General features: G+C 38.1%; 1 protein-coding gene across 1 annotated transcript; it reads right to left on the bottom strand.

The window, feature by feature from the left end:
* Positions 1-4000: 4000 nt before the first annotated feature.
* Positions 4001-10624, bottom strand: foxf2b (forkhead box F2b). The gene is made up of 2 exons (XM_041791944.1): positions 9431-10624; positions 4001-4648 (listed from the first exon to the last, which is right to left on the bottom strand). The coding sequence occupies exons 1-2, from the start codon at positions 10404-10406 to the stop codon at positions 4476-4478; spliced, it is 1149 nt and encodes a 382-aa protein (XP_041647878.1). The 5' UTR covers positions 10407-10624; the 3' UTR covers positions 4001-4475.
* Between the last annotated feature and the right edge of the window lie 10009 nt (positions 10625-20633).

Raw genomic sequence — 20633 nt, 5'->3', positions numbered from 1 at the left:
TCAGACGTCATCTGCACCTTGTGTTATCAAACATTTACCTTTTAACTGTTTCCTTACTTCCTTTTCAATCCTGAACGAGTTCCTTTTTTCCAGGGTTAAGTTCCTGTCACATTATTCGATCTACCCAACGTTCCTTTGTCATTTTCATACTGAAAGCAGGTCTGTATCCAAACAGGAAGTCAGTTACCCTCTGTTAAGACGGTACAAAAAAAAAAATGAAACAAAAACCGTTTTAAAAACTAAACAGTGAAGAAAAAGTGAGATTAACTCTGATTAACTACAAACATTTTAAAATGATTTGGTTATTTTTCTGCGGTAATCACCAGAGGGGCTTTTGATGATAGCTGACCACATCCAAACCATATAAATATATTTTTATGGCTGCAAATAAACACACTAGTTAGTCAAACTGAGCCAGTCATTCTATAATTGATCACTCACTTCTGTGTTTGAGCTTTATCATCCACTTTAAACAATCATTTATACATTTTTACTCTTCTTTTTGTGAATCATGTTCAATTTGTCACATTTATATGAACCTACACCTTGTTTGAGTTTCATATGTAGCAGAAATTGTGGGTTATTTTGTCTGTAGTTAAGATTATCGTGCCCCAGGGTCATTTTTCTACCAACAAGACAACAAAAGCTGTTACATAACTCTTGTAACTCACGGCACACTGAGAAAAATGAATCTGGGCAAAACTAAATTTAACTTAATTTCATCTGTGATATCAACTATAAAAATCCAAATTTCTAGCTTGACATAAGTAAATCTAATTTTGTCAGTTTCTTTCGTTAAAAATACAAGACATTGGGATTTTTTTTTCCTAAACAAGAATGATTTAGGTAATGTGAGCCAAAGTTTATCCGCATAACCAAGCCGACTTTGTTACCTTTATTCAGCTTCGTTCTGTGTTTCAAAACTACAAAAAACTACATCATCCATGAGTGAATTTCCCCTGTGATGCATTGTGGGTATTTCAAATTAGTGATAAATGGCTTTTTAACAATCAGGAATAGATGAACTGCTAACTGAAGACATGGCAGTTGTGATAGATCAGATTGGTGGGAAACAAATCTGGGGATATGTAGGCAGAATTTTCCCATGATGCCCTGGGGCAGAGTGTTTATATGTGTTTAGATATGTTTAAATGTGATCAGGTGAGTTTAGATGTTGGATGTTGTACAGAGATCACTGCTGGGATTCCTTTCGTCATCTCTCTGATGGATTATTGTTATTTTTGATGGTCAACTCTTTTGCACCCTGAGTGAAAAGAGGACTTCCTGAGAGCGAGTCTGACTGCCTGTCTTACATCTGTAGTCAGAAATTTTGAGAATAACTCAAGAAGGTGTGGAAACGTTTATGGATACTTCCTTTGCAAGCACCGTCACTGCTAGTGTGAGGAAATTATAGATTTTCTTTTAAAAACTAATGAGTTAGACTGCACTGAAAGCATGAGGCATTTTTACAAGCCTGATTTAATTGAAAGTGTGTGTATTTCAAAGAAAAAAAATAAGTTAAACAAAAATGAGTCATGTTAAATCTACTTGAAAATGTAAGTTATTTCACTTTCGATATTTTTGTTCTTGAACTAAAAAAAGAGTAGTAGTTTTTACAAAGATTAATCTGGATAATCTACAAAAACATAGATGCAAAAAGTGTCCTGGGTTTTTCTAAGTAGATTGGGCTGAATAGTTTTATCAGTGCAGAGTATGTATAAGGGAACCATCCACCATACTTTAAGGCACTTAAATTATATAAATCCATACTTCTCATAAAAACAAAACATTGAAAACAGGTCAAAATAGACTCCAGGACAAAACTAAAGTTAAATATTTTGAATAAACGTTACCTAATAATTAAACTCCACCTCATTCACATCAGGAAAAAAGATGTTCTGCTCCTTTAAATTTGAAAGACAGCTGATTTTACCATGAGTATTTTTCTCACAACAGTGTTTTAGATTAACATACCTACAGAATAACACAAGTGCACTTTAACTGAACTTATCAATGCGCAAATACATCCATGCTGCAGATTCAAGCTTTTTTAGCTGATTATTCTGCCTTTATGCTACTTCAACTTTAGAGCCAAAATTACACAAGACCTTTGAAAGACTTTTAATCAGATGTGAAGCATAAAGATATATGTTTTTCCCTAGGAGCACTGCTAATTTTAAAGAGTGTAAATACTTTTTAAGATGCTGAAAAGTCTGCAGTATGATTACGACTGCACACAGAAACAAAACCTGATGAAAATCTGTAATTGAATCGACCCAGTTAGTCGTCTTATTGACATTTATCTCAGTGGAATTAAGATTGAAAGGCAGCCATCTTTAGACGAATGCACAAGCGCTGGTCATGCTGTCACTGTTACTGAAACTTATTTATCTCAGGGGAAAAAATAGTGATAAATAACGTGACAAGGATTGGTGGAGAGAGAATCCCTCTTAAAGTAACGACTCTGTAGCAGTGTGGGTTTATTTTCATGTTCATTCTGGAGACTAGGATCCGTGCTGCTGCCTTACTGTACCAGATTACAGAGGTACGTGTGCACGTTTTGCCCGAGCATGTATGTGTTTGACATGCATTAGATATTTCCTGTTAGTGACTCCTCGTCTTCTCAAACAGAGGAAAAAAATACACAGCACATACATGCATGTGCAAAATGTGCACAAACATGCAGACGAAGCTCTGTGTTCTCATACAGTCAGGTTCCTGCTCCTGTGCTCCTTAATGTCTGATAGGAGAAAAACATGAGAAACTTAAAAACTACAATGAGGCTGAAATGAGAGACTCCTTTTTGTCTCTTGAGCTAAAGAGGAGCACGTTTTGAGCACATTTATCCTTTTAGGAAGACTCCATAAGAAGTTAAAGTCCTTGTAAAGCATTTACTATTTACATGAAAGTAAGCCTGGATAATCCAAAGTAAAAGTTCTTATGAAATACATCTAGGAATGCAGGATGTTATTGGCATAATCTCGGTTTCTGCAGATAAATGTTTGGAAAGTTATTGAGAATTTCTGCTGATTTATTCACTGCAGATATCCGCAGAATATTCAAATAAATAACAAGACATCATCTTAAAAGATAAAGCTTTAAATTTGAGGAGTTTTAACCAGAACCAACAGAGTTAATGCAGCTTAAGTGTCCATCCTGATTCTCTTAACTTTTAGTGAGCTCTCCAGAGTGAATTTTAAGCTCTAAACTGCAGCTAGTTTAACTTTTGGCACTTCAGAAGAATGCATTTTTTGTTATTTCAAGCAGGATTATCTCGGTGAACCAGCCTGCTGTGAGACCTGTTGTTTAAGAAGGAGAATTAATTTTAATATAAAAGAATAAACTCCATAAAAAGGGCCACATTTGCATATAATGCTCTGTCAGTTTAGTGTTCATCAGCTGTTTTTTTTCTTTTTGTTCTGAGAAAATGCACATGCAGCTTGTTTTTACTTTTGTTGCTACAAGTACATTATGCACAGAATTTGCATTAAATCTATGTATCAGTTATGGTCAAATCAGGTGGTTTTTTTCTTTTGTTATATCTGTTTCTAAGATAAACAGACCATCACAATGAGAGGAGCAGGTTAGTTCTAGTGCAGGAAAGGCTTGGTGTTCTTTACAATGAGAAAAAAGGCGTGTTTATATCAGTATCGGCTTAGATTAGTTTGGAAGTATTGACAAATCAGAAATGGCAACAATCCAGTATTGTGCATCCCTAGAAATACAAAGAATTTGCACCTAAACAGGAGCAGAATTACAGTGTTTCTGTGTGTTAAAGTTCATCCTGCGGGTAAACTCCAGCTGCCTCATAAATTAGTAAAAGTATAGGAGGAGGAAATGGAAATCCTGGAGTATCTCTAATGAAGCTGATGTATTTTCCATCACTGCAGACCTAGATCTGATCTGTAATCTGGAGTATCTGTTGTTGGTTTGAATCCCATCTTTTCTGGATGAGTTTGGAGCAGGTAGAGACAGCAGTCTTTGTCAATGTGGCCTAAAATATAAATCAGCTTTATTGAAACCTTTAACAAGACAAAAGTAGGCAGGGAGGTTATACAATAAGTGCAAGGTTTGTTGCAGTTCATGTTAGCCTAAAGCGTCACGTGTGTCTAATATCATAGAACAGAGTTACATAGATTATAAATCGTTTGCACGTCTTACAAGAGCAAACACATTAAGATTCGTGTTTCTGGAGCTTCTTTTAAAGAAGAAAACGCTTGTCAGGGTTCATATAGGCAGAGTGGTTTTTAAGGCCTCTTCGGTTTCTTCATTCATTTCCTTCAGAGTCAAAAATCTAAACTTTGGCTGCATGGAGGAGGAGAACAGACACCCCGATACGTCCTGCTAGAATCCTCCAAACATTCAAAAAGAAGTCAGACTAGTCTGCTGAGAAGTGCCGGAGCTGCAGTTTGACTGTCAGCCTCCTTTCTTCTCTCTCCGTCTGGAGTCCACGGTGACGCTCCGCGCGCGCGCGCTCACATGACGCACGGTTTGATGTCCTGACAGACGCTCTGTGGGTGGTGGTGGTGGTGATGGTGGTAGTAGGAGCCACCGGCCGAAGGGTGGAAGGAGGAGATGCCGTTAAAGTTTAACACGAAATCTTTCCTGTCGCACACCGAGGAGTGGCTCTGGTAGCGCGGGATCCCCACTGCACAAAGACAGACAGAGGAACAGTCAGGAGTTACGCATCAGCGCGTCAATAATTCATTTTACATCTTTGATGACATAAACAGAGATTTCCTTGATTTTATTTAACAATGTGTCAGAATATATGAGGCTTAAAGGTTGTTCTGACCAGTAATCAATGCGTAATATTCCCATGCTTAAATAACATGGCGAATTCTTTCCTAAAAATGTTCACCAGGGGCGGAGCAAGAAGGGGCAAAAATCCGGGACTTAGCCCAAACCAAGGGGTCCTCCTGCATGCTCCCCTCTTACTTTAATATATGTTTATCTTTTTCAATATATATTTCTCTTTTATCTTTTTTAATATATATTTCTCTTTTATCTTTTTAAATATATATTTCTCTTTTTCCTTTTTAATATATATTTCTTTTATCTTTTTCAATATATATTTCTCTTTTTTCTTTTTAATATATATTTCTTTTATCTTTTTCAATATATATTTCTCTTTTATCTTTTTTAATATATATTTCTCTTTTATCTTTTTAAATATATATTTCTCTTTTTCCTTTTTAATATATATTTCTTTTATCTTTTTCAATATATATTTCTCTTTTTTCTTTTTAATATATATTTCTTTTATCTTTTTCAATATATATTTCTCTTTTATCTTTTTCAATATATATTTCTCTTTTATCTTTTTTAATATATATTTCTTTTATCTTTTTCAATATATATTTCTCTTTTTTCTCTCTATATATTTCTTTTTTCTTTTTTAATACATGTTTCTCTTTTTTCTTTTTAACACAAATTTAGCTTTTTTCTTTTTTAGTATATATATATCTTATCTTTTTAAATAAATATTTCTCTTTTTTCTTTTTTAAAAAGATATTTATTAGGCAGTTAGATACATTATTTTCAAGTCAATCTAAACAAAAATATATTTTATAAATGTATAAAATTTTGCTTCTTTTGGTCAGAAAATGATAATTCCGCTGACTAAAAATAATTCTTTCAAGCCAACATTAATTTTAGAGTCTAATTGTTCTCAATGCATCCTCATCATTTTAAAGCTACATTACAACATGGTCAAGATCAGTAACTTTAGCTCTTATTTAATAAAAAAGACAGAAATGGTCTTTTATTTCTATTCTTAAAGGTCAAATCACCTAGCTTGGGTTGTAAATCAGTCTGCAAGTACTAACTGGCACTAATCGTAGAATATAAAGGACAAAACATGCAGAATATTAGGTTTCAGGTACAGCTATATTTCCATACATTATAATTTAGAACAGTTTTAAATAGGCATGTTAGTTGTGTACTATAATGTTAAGAAGGTGGAAAAAAAATACCATTAATTTTGTCTGTTTGGCTACAAAATGTATTTTTCCTCCGCTGTTGCTCACCTTATTTCTAAATTTAAAAATGTGGATTGATCGACAGACTTCTGATGATAACTGTCAAATAAAAATCGTCTTAAAGCCGATGCAATACATCAGAAAACATCTAAAAATAACCAGAAGTGTTAGAAACCAGCTCCAAAATTTTGAAGAAAAATGGTAATAATAGAAACGCTCCACAATGAGTGAGGCCTCTGCTGTTAGTCCAGTTTAAAGTCTTAACTTTCAAATAACACGGCATAAGCGTGTTCATCTTTACATGGAGGCACACATGAAGGATGGGAGTATATCACGTTTTTAAGAGACACTGAAGAGAGATAGAAAGTTGGATGATATCATTCTAGTTTATGTTGATTAGATAAATAGCCATCAGGCCTAATGCTCATTAAAAACACTGTTAACATGACAGTCCTCTAACAGTAATATGCTTGTTGACTACAAGATAATCTATTAGAAATATCTGATCTGAGTGGGTGAAATTATTCTTTTTATTGTGTTAAATAAAGAAGTATTTAGGTTATTAGGCGACAAACCAAACGACACCGAAGACTACAATGAAAAAAGGGACTGGAGAGCTTCTTAAAACTAGTATTAGTAAAAAAAAGACAGTTTGGCATTAGAGCCTGTTTGATACCAGAGAAACAAAAATAGCAGCCCAGACATCTAAAACTGGGTCTTTTATTGTTTTCATTGTCAAATATTGCAGGCAAACTTCCGCACAGTCTAACTGAAGCCAGTCACACCCACTTTACCAAACCCTGACAATGTATTTGTACAATTTAGACGGTGGTCTGGATAAAATATGACAAAGATCATGAAGTTTCTCTTCTGTCTGATTCTAATTATCACTGAAATAATCCTGATTTAATACCTGTGAAACACATGGTACTTAAAAACGCATTAAACTCACAGAAATTTTGAATCACCTCAGAATAAAGAAATGATGACAGTAATTGTAGACAGTGTGTGGAAGTTTGCCTGCAACTTTTGATCACTAAAAACTAAAAATGTCCAATATTGAGTGTTCAGGGATTATTTTCTTGTTGCTGTGGTATCAAACAGGTGTTTACTACCCTTTGCTTTTTACCAGAACAATATCACAGATTTTTATTATGCTGGTGTTGTAACTAGAATTTATTTCTTTGCAAAAAAAAAAAAAAAAAAAAAAAATTCAGCTGTATTTGTCATGCATTGCCACTCAGTTAAAGAATAAGGAGACAGGATTTCTGCTCCATATTTCCCAGCTCTTGTGCACATGAATGAAGCTGTGTTTATATTCATGTACATACTGCAGGCACATTAATTATGCATATCACGTTGTCATTTAAAATCAGTTTTCACCATACACTTGAATGCATTTCTTATTGGTCAGGTATTTCACATGTGAGATTTGAGATCAGTCATTTTATCCTGACATTTTTGCTTGATCGTTTTTCTAATTCTTTGTTTATTTGTTTGTTTTTATCTAACTTTTTGCCCTGTAGTTTTATTAAAACTCTCTGAAAATGATAACAGCAGCAGCCTAAAACTCATCATAAAAGGAGAAAATCCAACAAGGCCCCTTCAAAGTAAAATCAACAAACACAACAGAAAAATGTGGCACTTCCTTTAAAAATCGGGAATTATTTGTGATGTAGGCCTTAAAACGAACAACATTAACTGTTGCAGACAGATACGACTATTTCTATAATAATAATAATTATTAATGGATTAATAATGATTTAATTGATCCACATGTATGAGCTTTTCTCTTCGTGTCAGCGCAGCTTACTTCATTTTCTTAAAATGTTTCATCTTGTCCTCATAGCGTCCGTAATATAAAGGTGCAATATTTACAATAAATGTGTATCTTAATGTTAATTTCTTCACCAAACTAATTTTTCTGCTCGTTTAGCAGTTCTAATCTGCGTGCGTAATTTCCCCCACGATGCCTCCCAAACCTGCCCAAATATTTCAATCAGGCTGAGTGCGCGTCATTTAGTGTCTGTAAGTGAGCCTCTATTTCCAGAAAGAGAAAAATAAATGTGGAGGCTGAGGCTGCGTTAAGGTCATAAGGAGTCCAGATGTGGGTGTTTTTCAGGAGAAGACAGCAGGCTTTATCCTCCGGGCCACAGCTCTCTGCCCCACATAACCCTCTGTGTGACTGTCAGTACAGTGTCCGCCACATCCCCCCCCCTCCTCCTCCTCCAGGCTCAATTAAGACGCTGCGTAAAGTTTAACAAGGCCGTGCGTCTCTGGTGGATACTCGGTGGGCTAAGCTCCTCCGCCGGTGTGGTCCGACCTGCGCAGGCTTTTGTTTGGTTAACCTCTGGGACCCTTTCGGGGGCTCCAGCATGGTTCCGCGCCTCGGTGAAATCCCCAGTCTTTCGTAAAGCCTCGGCGTGTTGTGTTAAAGTAAATGAGCGTGAACATGGGAGGAGAATCACTAAATAGCTGCTTTTTCTTAATCTGATTATTAGGCGGAAACTTGTGCAGATGTGGAGGAGACAATCCTGCAGGCTTTGGAGCAATGAGTCATTCTGCAGATCACACATCAGCACCTTCTTTCACTTGAATTGTATTTTTGTATTTTGTATTGTATTTTTATTTTATTAAACATCATTTCACTGACGAAATAAAAGGTCAGCGTAGCTCGCTATTCCACCAGCAAAAATGAAACTTAATTGTTCAATTAAATTAGTTTAATTAGTACGAATTAATTGCCATCCACAAAAGAGACTTGGCGTGCGTAAAATGGAAATAAAGAGGGGATTTGATATTATTTCGTATTAGTATTTCCAGATCGAAAATCTATTTTTATTCCTCGCTTTGCATAAAAATGCAAACTCCAATTTTGTTCAATTGTTTCTTTAATTATGCACCAAAATCCTGACTGGAACAGACTTACATTTTTGTCAAGTTTTTACGCGATAAAAACAGGAAATGCCACAGGTTCCCCTGCAGAAAGAAATTATATGTTGCAATAATGTAGCCTGTATGCAGATGTGCTGCTGTTCCTGCTGGGAATTATTCTAGTCATTCATTTATAAATGCTTTTTAATGACTTATTTTTAAGATAAACCCCAAAGATTCACCCTGAATAATCACCATTACGCACCATGAGATACTTTCTGTTATTCCAAACCGGTTTCTTCCACCAGTTTAACTCAAATATAGCCCTATTTTTACTCTTGTTTGTGTATTTAGTTTTGCACATTTTTACTTGATATATTCCTTTTCACCAAAAGTATTTATTTTGGGCCCAAATGTCACTTTTTCTGCTAAAATCCACCTTATTTGGTTGTTATTTTTCTTGCGTTTGCTGTGCGTAAAATGGAACAGCTGAACTTGTATTGTTTTTCATCTATCTATCTATCTATCTATCTATCTATCTATCTATCTATCTATCAGAATGAGGTGAATGGTACCTGAAATGTCGCTGGAGTGGCTGTCCCTGCTGTTCTGGTGGAGATAACTCTGCTCTAGGGAGTATGGAGACATGCCGGAGTGTAAACCGGAGGATGCAGGGCTGCTGGAGGCGAGAGGCTGCTGTTTGATGTAGGGAGAGCCGCCGGAGGACGCCCAGTGTGCGGACGTACTGGCGTACGGGGAGTGTCCGTCCAGCGCGCTGGCCATGGCCGGAGAGGAGGGCACGGGGCTGCTGCTGCTGTCCGCTCCATACTCTCCATTAGGCGGCACCGGGCAGCTCGCCATGTACGTGGACCCGGGGCTGGGGGACATGTGGGGGACGTGGTGGCCGCCGCTCAGCCCGTCGTACCCCCCGGCCATTGAATTACTCATCATGTCCAAGTTGTAGCCGTTGCTGTGACAGGCGAGTGTGGCGGAGGGGGCCTGGAAGTCGAAGCTCTGCGGGAGGATGGACGTGCCGAAGCCTATCCCGTTCATCATCCGGTACATGGGCTTCAGAGCTTGACATTTTCTCCTGAAGCCTCTCGGTCTGCGCCTAAATGAGCCCTCCTCGAACATGAACTCACTGCCCGGGTCGATGGTCCAGTAGTGGCCTTTGCCCGGCCTGCCCAGCCCTTTGGGCAGCTTAATAAAGCACTCATTCAGAGACAGATTATGCCGGACTGAGTTCTTCCAGCCCTGGTATGAGCCTCTGAAGAACGGGAAGCGAGCCTGGAGGAACTGGTAGATCTCACTAAGTGTCAGCCGTTTGGTGGGGGAGCTCTGGATCGCCATCACTATTAAAGCGATGTAAGAGTACGGAGGCTTTTCCGGTCGTCGTAGTCCAGAGCTCGTCTTCTTTCCTTTAATGACGCTGGAGGAGCTTTCTGAGGCGGCTTGTGGGCTCAGCATGGCGGGGTGCAAGACGCCGGACGCCGGGCTGGATCTCAGAGGAGGCGGAGGGTCCAGCTGCTGCTGAGGGGTCTCGGTTGTCATGTCAGCTCTGACGCACGACTGGCAGCAGCGAGAGGGAGGGAAAGAGAAAAGAGTCGACCCGGGAAATGTTTAAAAAAAAGAGAAATAAGTCGGAATCCAACGGTCAGTGTCCGTGCAAGTGAGCGTTACACCACCAGTGGTCCTCAGAATCCAGGCGCAAAATGGAGAGGAATCTGTCTCCTGTTACGCACGACTCTCCCGTTACGCACAGTGCTCCCTTGACGCATGCAGCGAGTACGCACTGACAGAGAGAGGAAGAGGAAGAGAGAGTGGGGGGAGCTGCGAATCCACTGGAGACGGTGTGTCCTGGACACAGAGGCTCCACTGGGTGTCACAGCGGCGCTAAGTGGTGCGCCGGGTGGCCATCCAGCGCCTTAATAGTCTCTCAAATAGAGGAAACACGAAAACCCATGACTTATTGCGCGCAAAAGTCCGGCCAAACAAAGCGACCACCTATCATTTCATAAATCTTTGTTCCCTCTGTGAGAGCCCCCCCCCCCACCCGTTCTCCTCATCCGCACTCTGCGCCTGCAAATCTCCCTGAAATCAGTGACGGATAGAGCCGCCCCCCTCCATCCTCCTGCCAAATCTGGCCCAAGTCCACTTACCGTTCTCAGCAGCGTTAAAGCCCCCCATTCTCTCCTCTCTTCGTCTCCTCTGTCCCCCTCCTCCCACTCCCACTCTCCCAGCTCGGACTACACGCAATTAAGCCATCTATCAAACCTCCCCCAGACATCCTAATCAACAGCGCCACACGCCAGGCGCACAAGTTAAAAAACGAGCTTTTTCTCCCTGCAGCATGTAGAGAGCTGTGATTTCAGCCTGATATCCACATAGGGCTGGGCGATACCGACCAAAACTCACATCACCATATTTTTCAGCTGAATGCTTATTGATCATGTATATTGATATTTTTTCCTCCGACAAGGAGGTTATGTGATTGGTTGGGCTTGTTCATGTGTTTGTTTGTTCGTTTGTAACTCAAAAAGTCATGGACGGATTTTCAGGAAATTTTCAGGAAATGTCAGAAATGGCAAATGGAAGAAGTGATTAGATTTTGGGACTGATCCGGATCACCAACTGGATCCAGGAATTTTTTTTAAAGGATTCTTTACTATTGGGAGATAGGGTTAATGGTGGAGGTCTGCGCTGTTACCACTTTACACCAGAAGATGGCGGACATGAGTAACTTCAATCCCAGCACCATTTTTGGGTGTGTTTCTATTCAAAGTTTTGGAGTTTGTAGAGTTTGAAAGACGCACGCCCGGTCGAGGAGACGAGTCGGAGCGTAACAGAGAGAAAGACAGCGAATTGTAGCGAGAATACTCTCAATGCTGGGAGGAATAGAGGAATATTCACCCTCTGCCATGACTTCCAGTCATCCAGTGAGACCATGGGTGAGACTGTCAGTGCGTCTGTTGGCACCGGCAGGCAAACATTCTGCCATGACCGTCCACATGTAGCCAGTGCTTCGCCTCACTGTGTCTCCACCCCACTGGGGAGGGAGTAATCGGCAAATTAGATTTTGGGGGTGATCCGGATCACCGTCTGGATCCAGGAATGTTTTTAAAGGATTCTTCACTATTGGGAGTTAGGGCTGACGGTGGAGGTCTGCGCTCTCTGAGTGCTTTTTTAGTTCTCCATTTAAGGTAACACATAGTTGACACTAAACCAGAATTATAGACTTTGATATGATTCTCTCGACACCAAATGACCTGAATGTCACCAGTGCGATGGAAGAGAGGTTCTAGACACTAAATACTGAGCCGTTTTACATTTCTAATCATCAAAATTGCAGGTTAATTTCTGCAATTTGTCTAAATTGCACAAATATGTTGTAAACATTTGAACAGAGGATGGATCCTTGCCTGTTTCACCCACTTTTCCTAACGATGCTAACATATTAGCACTGTGCTCTTTCTCTTTAAGTGGTTAGATATATTGTTAGCATCATAGCATAACTGCCTGAGTCATTTTTTTCCCCATATTGTGATATCTGCCTAACTCTACTCTCCTAAAGCCGCTGATTCATTGCACCTTATTCTTCTGAAAACCTTAAAATATATAAACTTTTTATGCAATTATGCTATGAGGCTAATGGTATGATGGCAGGCCTAAAGCTCAGTAACAAGACTGTTTCATAGTAAAACCACTGGCAGTTATATACTTATTTATGAAAGATAACCTTGTAGAGATGATTCGTCTGAATGTGGAATCAAGATTTTATTGATTAAGTTTAATTCTGGAAAATGTTTTTGACAAATAAGAATATACTAATAATGAGGAAAAGTTCCAAACACCCAATATTGGGCAGTTTATAGTTTTAAATGATAAAAAACTGCGAGTAAACTCCTGCATGCTCTATAAATTGCACTAATACTTTGGCAACATCTGGATGAGTGGTCAGCTCTTTGCCAGTTCAACCCACTTTTCCAAATGATGCCAACAAATCCGTGCAAATTCATGCAGTGCTCTGTCTGTTCAGGTTAAAAATATGTGTGAAGAAGGCTGTTGAGTTAGTTTAGGCACTTTTAAATACCATTGCATCATTTTGAAGCACATATTGTCAACACATGTTGACAACCTCTATGTAGACATTTTGACTATTTTTTGTGCGGTTCAGACGGTGTGTAGGAGTTTATCTGCAATTTTTGACAATCAAAAATGTAAACTTACCTGATATTGGGTGGGTAAGTCTTGTTTTTTTTATTGCTGTGGTATCAAACAGGTTTCAGAGTTATCTGATTTGTTCTAATAATGAGGGCTGTCAGCATAAATGCATTAATCCAGATTGTTAAAGTCCAGAATTAGTGCATTACATCTCATGCTTTATTGTCCCTTTCAGAAACTTCAGTTTAGCAATGTCAGCATCTTCCTGCAGCTACAGTGATGTAAATAAGTCCTCCACTGCTCCTTAAAGTCTCATTTCACTTTAAAACCTCACAGACAGCTCAGTGGACCAATCAGACGTCATCTGCACCTTGTATACCAAACATTTACCTTTTAACTGTTCTATTATTTCCTTTTCAATCCACAACAAGTTCCCTTTTCCATGCAAAAGTTAAGCTTTTTTTTATCTTTTAAGCACTTTGAGCAAGTCGTGCACGCTTTTATTTCTTCACGCCTGGACTACTGTAATGCACTTTATACCGGCATCTCGCATAACGCACTTTCACGCTTACAGTTAGTCCAAGACCGAGCGTTTTCTGTGGTCGGCCCTAAACGCTCTGCCCCCCCACGTCCAAACAGCCCCCACAGTGGAGTGTTTTAAGTTTCGTCTTAAGACCCATTTTTATTCTTTAGCTTTTAACACCGCGTGAGTTGTGTGGTCCCCTGTGTCTTTTTATTATTTTATTTATTTCTATTGTTTTTATGTTTTTATATTTTGTATTTATATTTATTGTTTTTAGCTACTATTTATTGTTTTGTATGTTCTCTTGGTTTTACTGGTTTTATTTTGAGCACTGGTAGAACAATTGTTTTGTTTTTAAATGTTGATTTGTGCAGAACTTTGTAAACGTTTAGTTTATAAAATGTGCTTTATAAATAAAGTGGACTGGATTTAGTTCATGCCATAATGTTAGATCTACCGTAAGTTCCTTATTTTCTTTCAAAATAAAAGCAGGTAGCCAAACAGGAAGTGGGCTACCTTTAGTTTAAAATGGTCAAAATACAAAACAAAACAAAAATAGTTCGATATGCAAATAAGTGGAATTTCACACAGTATGAGATTTATTGCAATCAACTACAAGAATTTAGAGATAAATCACAATTCAATGATTTGACTACTGTAGTTATCAATGTTGAAAAATGCACTCAAACTCCTGCACACTCTTAATTGCATAAATATAACAGTGACTAAGGCAGCACTCTCACTCTTTAGATTAATAATATTAATAAAGTTGATCACATTTCTGTTTTTTTTTTTTTTTTTTTGGTACCATTGATCATCAGAAGAACTGAAACTTTCATATTTTTCATAACATGGTATTTAAGAGTGAATTTAATGTGGACAACCTGGATGATCAGAAATGTTGTCAATGTTGTTGTGCAGTTTGGAGAGTGTGTAGGATTTGGCTGTAATTTTTGTTGATTAATATTTAAAAAATACCCTAGAATGGGTGTTTAGGACAGCAGTTTTGCTGATTTAGTGTCAACATAAAGATCAGTAAGTGTAATGTAAACAGATTTTTCCTGATCCAGATCAACCATTCTAGATCATACTGAGGAAATAAACCTTTTACTGTCACTGGTTCTTACTTTAAACTAGATTTTTCTGAGCATTAGGCCTGGCATCTTTTTCTAGCCTAAATCAACAAAACAAGAGATTTTATCTTGCCCTTTATCTCATTTGGAAATATATTGATAAATTTGAAAAACTGGATAAATTGCCCAGCCCCATCCCGGGTCAGACATCTTCCCTCAGCCCTTAAGGCGCGCTAAAGTCCAGATCAGCGTCTAAAACTCTGACTCTGGCCTGATATCTGCTGCAGATCGAACCATAATGCAACCCTGCGAAGCAACATAAACGCCCCATCTTGTGTTATTTGTATTATTTTGCTCACAATTTCCTCCCAAACTGGTCCAGAGGATAACAAAAACAAACTGTGGCGGTGCCGGACTGGGGCTCGGAGTGTGAGAGATGGAGAGGTGGTGGTCTCTGCCGTGCGTGGGTAAGCGGGGGGTTGCTCTGAGTAAATGACTTTGACATGAGTGGAAGCAGGCTTTTTCCATCAAGCCCGGCCCTGGATACCACACACAGCGCGCCAGTGTCAGCTTACCGCCCCGGGCCAGAGCCGGTCCCATGGGCCCCGCGTTCATTAGAGAGAGAAAAGCGAAATTAGGCGAGCGGGCGTCGACAGTTTCCTCCCCTATGGAGACATCACACACAGATTTGTCCAACATGATGGAGTTATATATCCCATAAAGGTAATATCAACATCCGTGCTGCGACGGAGCGGAGATCGTTGGGCTTTGAAGCGCAGAACAGCGCTGAGCTGTGCGGCTGACGCTGCTGCACTGATTTATTGTTGAGCTTTGGCATGTTTGGGACGATTCTCTCTGATTCTCTCTCACTTTTAACCGTGCAATGGAGCTTTTTCTCCTGCGTAATTTTACATAATCCCACCCTATGTTCCCATCAGTATTTATGATATTGCATTTTAATTATAACACATTTATTTATAGATTTAATAGCTCCTGCTGTTCCACACAGTTTTCTTCCATCTTTCTAGTCAAAGTCAAACTTTATTTACACAGCACATTTCAATCACAGCCAAATACAAACGAGCCTGCATTCAGGCCATCAGTCTTTCTTTGTGCAGCACCAGCTTAGAATAAAAGTTATCTTAGGACACTTCAGAAAGAGCAGATCAGCACCACACCTCTTGTTTTATTTACAAAGACCAAACATTCATTCATTTTTAGGGGTGCTTCATCCTATAAGGCAGGGGTTTTCAAAGTGTGTGAGAGTGAGCCTCCCCTGAGAGAAAATTATTCATTCGGTGGACTTAACCACATTTTCAAACATTTATGTCTAATTTTAAATACTTTTAGCATTTTTATATCTTTGTTATTTTGGTCTGCAAATGTTCTTAAACATCCGTCTTTACCAGGTAAACAGTCATTTGGTGTTAGTAATGAATTTATTGCCAACACTACCTGATTATTCTGCCCTGATAATCCTTAAAGCAGCATTATTCAACCAAAGAGCCAAACTGTTGAAAAATACATTTGCAAGAGCCAAAATCTAAGTGGTGAAAAGTGGCAAAAACAGCTTGAAGTAGCAGTTACAGTAAGTTAAAGATGGTAAAAATGGTCAAAAAGCAACAAAAAATGGGTGAAAATGGGCAAAAATGGGGATAAAAAAGTGAAAAAAGATGGGTGAGAAGTGACAAAAAACGAGTAACAGGTGGCAAAAACAAGGCAAAAATATTTGAGTAAAAAAATAGGTAAAAAGCAGCCAAGAGTGGCAAAAATGGGCAAAAAGTAGGGAAAAAATGGTATTTAATGACAAAAGGATGCTTTAATGGGTTAAAAGTGGGAAAAAAATGGTGACAAAAGGCAGAAATGGCAAAAAGTGGTATTTAATGACCAAAGGTAGCTTAAATGGATGAAAAGTATCAAAAAATGGTATAAAGGGGCAAAAAAGTTTCCTTGTTTAAGGTTTTCTGGGGGAATAATATTTAAAATTAAGGCATAAAAGAGCTACTAATAATCACAGATCACACGCTGAGTATCACTGCCTTAAAGTTACTCTAAGTCTATTCATTTAGCTCCACGCACAGCAGAAGTTAGCAAAGCAAATCACCTTTCTTCTGGTTTATGGTTCCGCGCCTTCCCTGAAGTTCTGTGGCGCCCCCCAGGGGAGGCCCGCCTCACACTTTGAAGCTGCTATAAGGCATTGGGTGCCAACCTGGGGTCTGGGACCCCCTAAGTGGGTGCCAAAGATCTCTCTGGGGGAGGCCTTGTCTGCTCCAAGATTGCCCAAATTAGATTTGCTTTGCACAAATTCACTAAAAAAAAAAAGTGTTAAATATTTTATGCAAAGGTCTTTTGCCTGTTTTCTTGCAATCAAGTGATAAAAATCAGTGCTGATTTCTCACAGCGTGGGTCTTGGGAGAATGCTAAGCTTTTTTTTTAAGCTTAGATGCTAGTAGAGGAGGCTCAGGAGGATGGAACATTAGGTGTTTTGGAGTTTCACAAGAACCGTATTGATATTGTCATCTGCAAAAAGGAGTGAGGGAGTCTGCCTATCAGATATCTGCACACCACACCTCCCATCCCACTCTAATCAGTATCCTAATTTTGCTCTTGTGCATCTTTGTTTTTCTTTTCTGCATATATTTTTTATACATTTTTATTTTACAACACTCTTTTTTACTTTAACTTAGCTCAAGTTCACACAGGAACCCACCTATTTTTCTGTCTCTATCATGTCTTCCCAAGTCTGAATCCTCCCTCCAAAGGTACAAGAAAGTAATCAGAGTACACCAGTGTTAATGTCGTCAACTTAAACTATGACTAAAAATGTTCGTTGACAGCCTTTTTCCATGACAAACACTAGACTAAAACTAACAAAAATAGATCTGTGATGACTAAAACTGACAAAAACTGAGTTTCGTTTTCATCAAGATGACTAAAACGAGACTAAAATGTAATGTAGTTTTCGTCGGACATTCAAAATCCGTGACATTTCTCCACTGTGGGTAAATCTGTCAAAATACAATACATCAGTATCTCTTCTGCCTCTCAGCTGTAGGGCGGGGGTGTAGCACAGGGGGGAAAAGGTGCTGCTTATCCGGCCCACAGCAGGGAGAGGCCCTTGAGGAGCCTGCAATGAAAAGTGTGTTTTTATTTATTTTTTTCGTGTCATTAGTGAATCAAAAGTGAAAAATGAATGGGTCAACTAAAATTTGTATCAAATAGAGAAAAATAAATACTTGGGGGCCTCTGCTCCTCACTTAACCCTTTACCTACTGAGTTTAAAATGGCGATTTGGATATATACCTATGGACTATAAGTCTGAAAGCTTTGGTACCTTTTTTCCCAGGAGTACTTGAACTTGACTTTTCAACATCTGGTTAATGATTATTGCACATTATATAGAATTGTTAGCAGTTTAAAAGAAGAACAATACAAAACTGGTGTTTTGCTATGAATGCCCACATCATATGGTTGTGAGTACCGTAATGAGCCATATATGTGCACATGCCCACAATTCTCAGCTTTCCAATACGGTTAGAATTTTTCTGATTGGACAAACTTTGACAGAGTTACGGTAATAATGCTACAGACATGTTAAACACAGCGCCAGTGTTCCAGCAGTAGGTAAAGGGTTAAAAATGTCCAAATGCGATGGTCCGCGAAGTAATGCAAGTAAATTCAGAATAATCATACTGAATTAGTAAAAATATTGTTAAAACATTGCTCATAAAAGGGGAAATCATGCTTAAAAATCCATTTAAATCCATTTATATTTGTACAAAAATGATGAAACATTTGTTGCTTGGATAGCCAGTTAAAGGGGGGACTGTGTAGGATTCTCTCTGGGGGCCCAAAATCCCTAGCTACACCCCTGAAGTAGGGACCCCCAGGTTTGGCAGAGTGCATACAACACACTACCCTGACTTGGTTACAGATTTAAGCAAGAGAATAAATGCTTGGACTAAAACTAGACTAAAATGTTTTTGATTTTTCACCGACTAAAACTAGACTAAAACTGAAAAGGATAGAAATGACTAAAATGTGACTAAAACTAAAATGCATTTCATTTAAAGACTAAAACTAAGACTAAAATTAAACATACAGTGCTTAACAAATTTATTAGACCACCTGTCATATTTGTCTCAGAGACCATCCAGCATCATGAACTGTTTTAATGTGGACTCTTTCATTTTCAGTGAGCTCTCCCCGTTTTACCATTTTGAACAGGAATGAGGAATTTCAAACTGAATTCACCCAAATTTGAGCCGGCTCACTGGGCTTCTCTGAGAAGTCAGAAATGAATCAAGCATAACATTCAACCACTAAAACTAATTTTTCTGTTCAGGAATGCAAGTAAATACCTATAATTTGACATTTTAATCAAGAAATATTAATGTGCTTTACTATTTTTTCAGTTTTTTTGTAAATCAGTACATTTAAAAATTCATGGATAACAATAATAATTCTATTTTAGCATTAAAAACATCATTTGGGTTAAAGAGCTTCTGAATATTGGTGTATTAACCATTGCAGAAACATAAAAAATGATTTTGGTAATTACCAATGCTGTTAATTTAGGGCAGCTGTGGCATAAACCTTGCTTTGGTTAGGGTTAGGGTGGTTTAATAAATTTGTTAAGCACTGTAGCTGCCAAAATTAACACTGGAGTACACTCCTGTGTTGCTTCATAATGTACTACCCCCAACACCTCTGAGTAATATGGAATGTCTCACTGGAAATGCAGAATCATTAAGCAGCTGATAGTTTCTGGGCCGGTGGTGATGGTAAAATCTGCTCTCCAATACCATTAGGATAAGATAAGATAAGAATAAGAATAAGATAAGATAAGATAAGATAAGATAAGATAAGATAGGATAAGATAGGATAAGATAAGATAAGATAAGATAGGATAAGATAGGATAAGATAGGATAAGATAAGATAAGATAAGATAAGATAAGATAAGATAAGATAGGATAAGATAAGATAGGATAAGATAAGATAGGATAAGATAGGATAAGATAAGATAAGATAAGATAAGATAAGATAAGATAGGATAAGATAAGATAGGATAAGATAAGATAGGATAAGATAAGATAAGATAAGATAAGATAAGATAAGATAAGATAAGATAAGATAAGATAGGATAAGATAAGATATTCCTTCATTAGTCCCACAAAGGGAAATTCCAAATTTACAGCAGCAAGATTGGTGCAAACAAAACACACAATTAGACACATAGAACAATAACTAGAGTAAGAAGAGCGTGCAATTAGGACAATGAATAAATACAAAATAGGAAATATAGAAATGTAACTTACAAAATAGTAAATATAAATAGTATTTACAGCTGTGCATGTTGGATATATTACAGATTGGATATGTTGGAGATATTTATATGTACATACACATATAGACATATAAAAATATATATACAGACATGTGCACAGATTATACGTATAAATGTGGTTTATTGCACAGGGGCAGTTTTGGTTTCTAACAGCTGCAGGAAGGAACGACCTGTGATGCCTCTCCTTCACACACTCTAACCCTAATATCAGAATGATCCTTATATTCCCTGAAGCAGCAGAAGAGAAGTGACACTGGCAGATAGGTCCATTTTTAAGCTGAATGTTATTAACACCGGGTTTATTTTTAGCTTGTTTGGCTGCTTAATTATCTAAGTTAAGAGTGTCCCCGCATCTGCAGGCACAATGACACCACAGGCTCTGTGTTTTTATTGTCATCTTGTCTTGTTATGTTTCTTGTCTTTTCTCTACATGTAATATAAACATCTGTTAACTTTAATTTCCTCTGTGATCAATAAGTGGAGGCTGGATATCTGAGTGGGTTACAAATCTGACTGTGGAATAGGAGATTGAGGGTTCATATCACAGTCTGTGCATCATCACTGTCCAGTTTGGGATACCTGCCTTGGGCAAGGTCTTTAGGAACACCTGTCTACCTGTCAGATGTGAATCGCTTTGCATAAAAGCGTCTGTTAAAAGACACTGTTACAATAA

This window comes from Cheilinus undulatus, linkage group 7 (assembly GCF_018320785.1).
Source record: "Cheilinus undulatus linkage group 7, ASM1832078v1, whole genome shotgun sequence".
NCBI lineage: Eukaryota > Metazoa > Chordata > Actinopteri > Labriformes > Labridae > Cheilinus > Cheilinus undulatus.
This window is presented reverse-complemented; position numbering and strand designations above follow the sequence as displayed.